At 50.6% G+C, this 5,335-nt stretch overlaps 1 protein-coding gene across 1 annotated transcript in view; it reads right to left on the bottom strand.

Annotated features, from left to right (window-relative positions):
• Positions 1-2,706: 2,706 nt before the first annotated feature.
• LDLRAD1 (low density lipoprotein receptor class A domain containing 1) overlaps positions 2,707-5,335 on the bottom strand; it is a 4,135-nt gene continuing 1,506 nt past the window's right edge. Inside the window, exons 3-7 of the mRNA XM_009874403.1 lie at positions 5,119-5,159; positions 4,857-4,953; positions 4,285-4,422; positions 3,615-3,743; positions 2,707-2,852 (exon numbers count right to left, since the gene is read on the bottom strand). Coding sequence (XP_009872705.1) covers positions 2,707-2,852; positions 3,615-3,743; positions 4,285-4,422; positions 4,857-4,953; positions 5,119-5,159 — 551 coding nt within the window. The remainder of the gene's footprint in view (positions 2,853-3,614; positions 3,744-4,284; positions 4,423-4,856; positions 4,954-5,118; positions 5,160-5,335) is intronic.

Below are 5,335 nucleotides of genomic sequence, written 5' to 3'. Positions count from 1 at the left end.
GCTGCCGGCCAGGGTTAAACCACGACACTCACCTTGCTGCTGAAGGAGAGAGAAGGTGGCACAATAATCATTCCTGTCTTAAGCCAGGCATTTGCTGCCTTCATCATGTCTCACAATAAAGTAAGAATTCCTAACACTGCCCCCCCTCCAGTGAAGGCAAGCCACCACTTGACCCCTACGGCAGTGGAAAAGCAGCCTTCCACACAGCAAGCACAAACCTCTGATTGCCCAGGCTCCTGCGTTGCATGCCCCGACCCTTTCCTCCTCACCCTCAGCAGCATCTTAAAACTTGGCAGAGGTGAGCTGCAGCGAGGATGGACAAATGTTGGACTGGGAAAACACAGCAGTTTCCATACAGGTCAGCCTTGCCAACATCCTCTTCCCAACCATAGCAAAGGCCAGAAGCTCCAGAAATTCATGGCTGTCCAAATATCTTTGGCTACAGAGCAAATTACTTTTTTTTACCAATCATATCAGCCGGGCCCTCTGCTGAGCGTGAGGTTTACCATACTTTTTTTAATAGCTGATTAGTTCAATCCTCACCAACTACAGTTCAGTTATCCACACACAATTCCCTTCATGAGGATGAGATTCTTCTTCCTCTCCTCTCCCACCTTTCTTTGACCGCTGCCCTGCAGAAGCGTGCAGCCGTCGTACCTACCTGACCCCTCCCAGCGCAGCCAGTTTGTTGCACACCCTCCCACTTCGAAGCCAAGAAACAGGCAAACAGCCCATGGCTGAACCCACTCTGAATCAGAAAGAGACTCTTCTTCCCCAGGAAGGAGAGGCTGACCCGGTAGCGCTGCCTCTGAATCACTCCTCCTTGAGTTCCTCTTAAGAAATGCTACAGGACTTTCTTATTAGTCGCCCTAGAACATACTTTGGGGTAACAAGAGGAACAACAGCAGCTACAATAAGCCACGCTTTATTTACCAACCCCAACTCAGCTTTGCTGAGGCGTTAGATATCTGTGACTCTCCAGGAAAAATGTGCATTTCGATTTCAGGCTCTGATTGAGGCCAGAAGCTTGTAAGTGGGAAATGTTTACCTAGAAAACACCTAACTTCTATTCTGAGCTGCAGCACTGAAGGCACTGCAGTAATGTTTTACAGGCACAGAGAACGCAAATCATCCAACCCAGCCAGGCGTGGAGAAGGACAGCTTATTAAACGCAGCTTTAGAAGTTTCCTGTAGTACCGGTTCCATTATGCAGAGTTTTGCCACCTCGTTCCAGGTGAAGTATGAGTCAGAATACAGCAAAGCTATTTTTAAAAGATCTCTCAGATGTATCCCAGTGACAAATTATAAGAAACATTCACTGCCGATACAAGTCATGGTGTCATGCAGCGTTGCAGATCACAGGACAGAGAGCAGATGAGTGAATGAAGTTTTAATTTAAAGATCTATGACCTGGGATTGCAGTGGGAAGAAGAATCCCTGATTTTATTTTGGGCCTAGGAAAGTAAGTGCACTTACTGTAAACATGGGTTTTTCTCAGAGATGATATTATAGACACAGAAGAGATTTTCAAAGGAGCGTCATCCTTACATTTCAGTGGCACATCCATACCGATATCCTAAGGAGTGCTTTGAAGGTTTGGCTGCCTGATCCTGCTTTGCTGGCAGAGGAAAAAAGCAGGCAATGAACAGATTCCGTGTCATCCCACACCACCCTGGGAGTGGCATTTGCTTTTCTGCTGCTCTCTGCTCCAAAGACGAGACTTTTTTCTTCCTCCTTCCTTTGCCAACTTCAGTGCAAATGCGTCCCAGCCCCATGGCTGTTCTCAGCCTGTTAAGCTGCTGCTCCAAAACTGCACAGCCCTGAGAGAAGTACATTTTATACACACGCTGGTTCCCTGCCCTGACTTACAGAGACAGCTATGCCATCCCAGGAACACTGTAATTTGACTTATCCCTACAAACCATGAAACCTCTCCACTTCCTTGCCGTTATGCTCTCTCTGTGTTGGCCTTCGAGGTTTGAGAACAGCGCAGGAGGTGGCCTGTGCAGCAGCTCCCCGAGGTGTCATCTTCAGCACAGAGTTCCCAAGAAAGCATCCTGGGGGCACCAATGCAAAGTCTTCAAAGCTGAAGCTGAAACCATCTGCAGATGTGCTTTGAACGCAGACACAAGCTTCTCCTCCTGCCCAAGAGAACCAGCTGTGTGAAGATCGTTGGACTTGATGATCTTAAAGGTCTTTTCTGACCTAAATGATTCCATGATTCTAAGATGTGTCAGAAGGAAATGCTAACCCAAGGGCTAGAAAGGCTCACCTCACTCAGCTCCTGCTCTATACAGTAGTCATCAACCTACTGCAAAGGCCCCAGCATGTCCATACGGGAGAAACCCCTGGGCCATGGTTGGCCAGACACAGGATCTGCCTTGGCAGCAGCTGGTAGAGTCCCCAGCAGCCCACACACAACCCATCAAGTCAATGCTGCAGGACAGCGCTCTGCCCATGTAGAAAGCACTCACCCTCACGTGACAGGAAAACCCTTGAAGGTGTCCAACAGCCAGTGTCTTGCCTGCAGCATGGGCTGCCATAAGCATTTTGTCCCTGTTCAGTGTTGCTGCATGACTGCCAACACACTCCTGATGAGAATTTGCTTGGGTTGGATCTTCCCAAGTGGGTGGCAGAGCAGGAGGGCCTAAAGGTGACAACACAGGAAAGGCCCTGCTGCCTCCAGAGCTGCTGGGTGCCAAGACTTCACGGTCTGCAGATATACTCATCGGACCAGCTGAAGCAGTGCTGGACGCCGTCCCGGCACAGCCTCCTGGGAACGCAGGAGCAATACTCGTAGAGCACAGGGCTGCAGCTCCACCACTCCGACCCGCACGGGGGGCAGGCGGCCACTGGGAGGGATGGAAAACAGCGGACAGAAATGCTTCTGCTGCACTGACCCCTTCCTCTCCTTTCTTATGCAGGTAGCTAGCCTCTCATCCCCTGCCAGCTGCTGAAAAGCCACTGGTGATGACCCTGCACCTGTCAACTCACCAAAGAGGACACTTGTTTGGTGCTACCCAAACTCCCAGTAAACAACCACAGAGTGTGACATTGATGGCAAGACATGCCATCCTAAGAGGAACAATTAGCCACAATTTTTTTTTCCCCTAGCAAGCTACTCTATAGAAAGCTGTTGATATAGGCAGGTCTCACCTGGGGTTCAAAACCAAGGGGTGGTTTACGCCCATATTAGAGCAAGAAGGACCTATATGGCTTTAAAGCTGCTGAGGCATGCTCAGTCCCCCTCTCCTGACCAACCACCAAAGGCCAGTTTGAATGATCACTGCTGCCTACAGCTGTGCATTACAATGAAACTGCTCCACATTCAGCAAGCCACAGAGGGGGAGTGACCCTCGGGGCTGGTATCAAAGCATGAAGCCTTTCCTCTTTTGGTTGCCACCAGGCTTTGACATAGAGCCCTTGGCAGTCAATGGGATGGAGCTTGCATGGTTCATACTCGCATCTCACTCCAGCTATTTCATGCTTTAGCAGTGGATGCTATCCTCCAGGCATTTCCAGCAGCATCAGTGAGCACCACACCTGTACAATCTATTTCAACCCATCAGCAGAAAAGACATTTTTGCCTAACAGTAGCCAAAAGAGAGACTTACAGGTCCCCATCTCATCCGAGCAATCTCCACAGTCATTCATCCCGTCACACCTCTGATCAGCATAGATCCAGTACCTGGGGTTACTGCAGTGGAAAACCAGGTATCCCGGAAGGCTGTGGGGCAAGTCACCTGCAAGGGTGACACACAGGACATGCTCAACTCCGTGCACAGACGCACTCGCTAAAATGAGGATGGCAGCTACCAAAGGCTGCTGTCACAGAGGGTCTGTCGGTCCTTCCCTGTGCAGCATGAGGGCACGAACGTCACCACAGAAGGGGAAGCTGCGGTTGGAGAGGGAAAGCAATGCTTGTGGCTGAGCCAGAAGCAGAGTCTGGGTATCTCAGGGCTTCTGCTTTAATGATTTTTTTTCCCCATTGTAACCAGACAATAAATCAACCATGTAAGCATACAGCTTAACCAACAGAGGGAAACTGCATCATGGCTTAAAAAACCACCACACAACCCTAGGAAGATCAGAGGAGTTCAGAGTCCTTGATTCTCGGCACTCCCACTGAGTTTTGGGCAGTGCCACCTCTCAGCATCTGTGCTACAAAGGATCTATCAGGCTTATCTGCTCACATACATTGAGCAGGATCAGAGGGACACCAGCCGCTCTGTCTCACCACGGGAAGACCAGAGCAGGGAGGTCAGTCATAACAAAACCACTCACCACAGAGCCTCTCCTGCTCATCCTCTCCATTCCTGCAGTTGCTGACTCTGTCACAGACCAGGCTGGCTGGCACACAGGTCACTCCATTGTCACACAAGAAACCTGTCCGGTTATTGGAGGCTGTACAGAAGCGGTTCACTGAAGGGAAAGGAAGAAATACTTAATTTTCTAACATTTTCATGGTATGAAGAACAGATCAAGGGGAAGATAGGGACAGTTCCAACATTTATTTGTTGTTCTGGAAATGACCAGGGACCAGAGACCAGGATTGATCTCTGTTAGGTTCATGGCAGAGTCTGCAAACTATACCAGTTGTCTGAAGCATGACCGTGCCCTCCAGAGTTACCACAGCCTTACGGAGGAGGACACCAGAGCTGAGGAATGGCTGGTGGCCACCCAGGCCATGCAAGGCTGGCACAGCCCCGCACCACCCTGCAGGTCCCTTTCCTTCCTCCTGGTCTGTGTCGGGAAGCACCTCTTCACCCAGGGTGATGGACACGAAGGCTCTTCTCATACAACATCACTTTCTGCCACCTGTACCGCCAAAAAATAAGGGCTGTTGGGACACCAACCTGGTGCACGCAGCAAGAGCCCCAGGGCCACCGCCAAGGCCACGGTGGCAGCAAGGACGAGAAGCACTGCAGCAGAGATGCAGAACCGCCTGCTTGGCTGGCAGCGTGCTGTTGAGAGGCAAGAACAAGAGGTGAGGGACTGGGGAAGTGTCTGGCAGGGTTCACAAGGAATTTTGGGGCTTGTAGGGTGGCAGAGCCCATGACACCAATGAGGAGCACTGGGACCAAATGGCATAAATGCTGCGTCTCAGTTGGAGCTCGTGCAACACACTTGGATGCAGAAGGGTGGGGAAGGACAAGCCCCTGCCCAGCCCCATGGGATGGCAATGCCCTTTTCATGGTGGGAGCAGCCAAAACACAGGGCAGGTTGGTGTAAGGCTGGAAAAGGTGTCCTCTAAAAGCCCACAGCAAAACTCCTCCAGAGGTAACATTTTATTTTACAGCTCTTTCAGCCCAACAAGGACTTTAATGCTCCTGCT

The sequence above is a fragment of the Apaloderma vittatum genome, unplaced genomic scaffold (assembly GCF_000703405.1).
Source record: "Apaloderma vittatum isolate BGI_N311 unplaced genomic scaffold, ASM70340v1 scaffold21868, whole genome shotgun sequence".
Classification (NCBI taxonomy): Eukaryota; Metazoa; Chordata; class Aves; order Trogoniformes; family Trogonidae; genus Apaloderma; species Apaloderma vittatum.
This window is presented reverse-complemented; position numbering and strand designations above follow the sequence as displayed.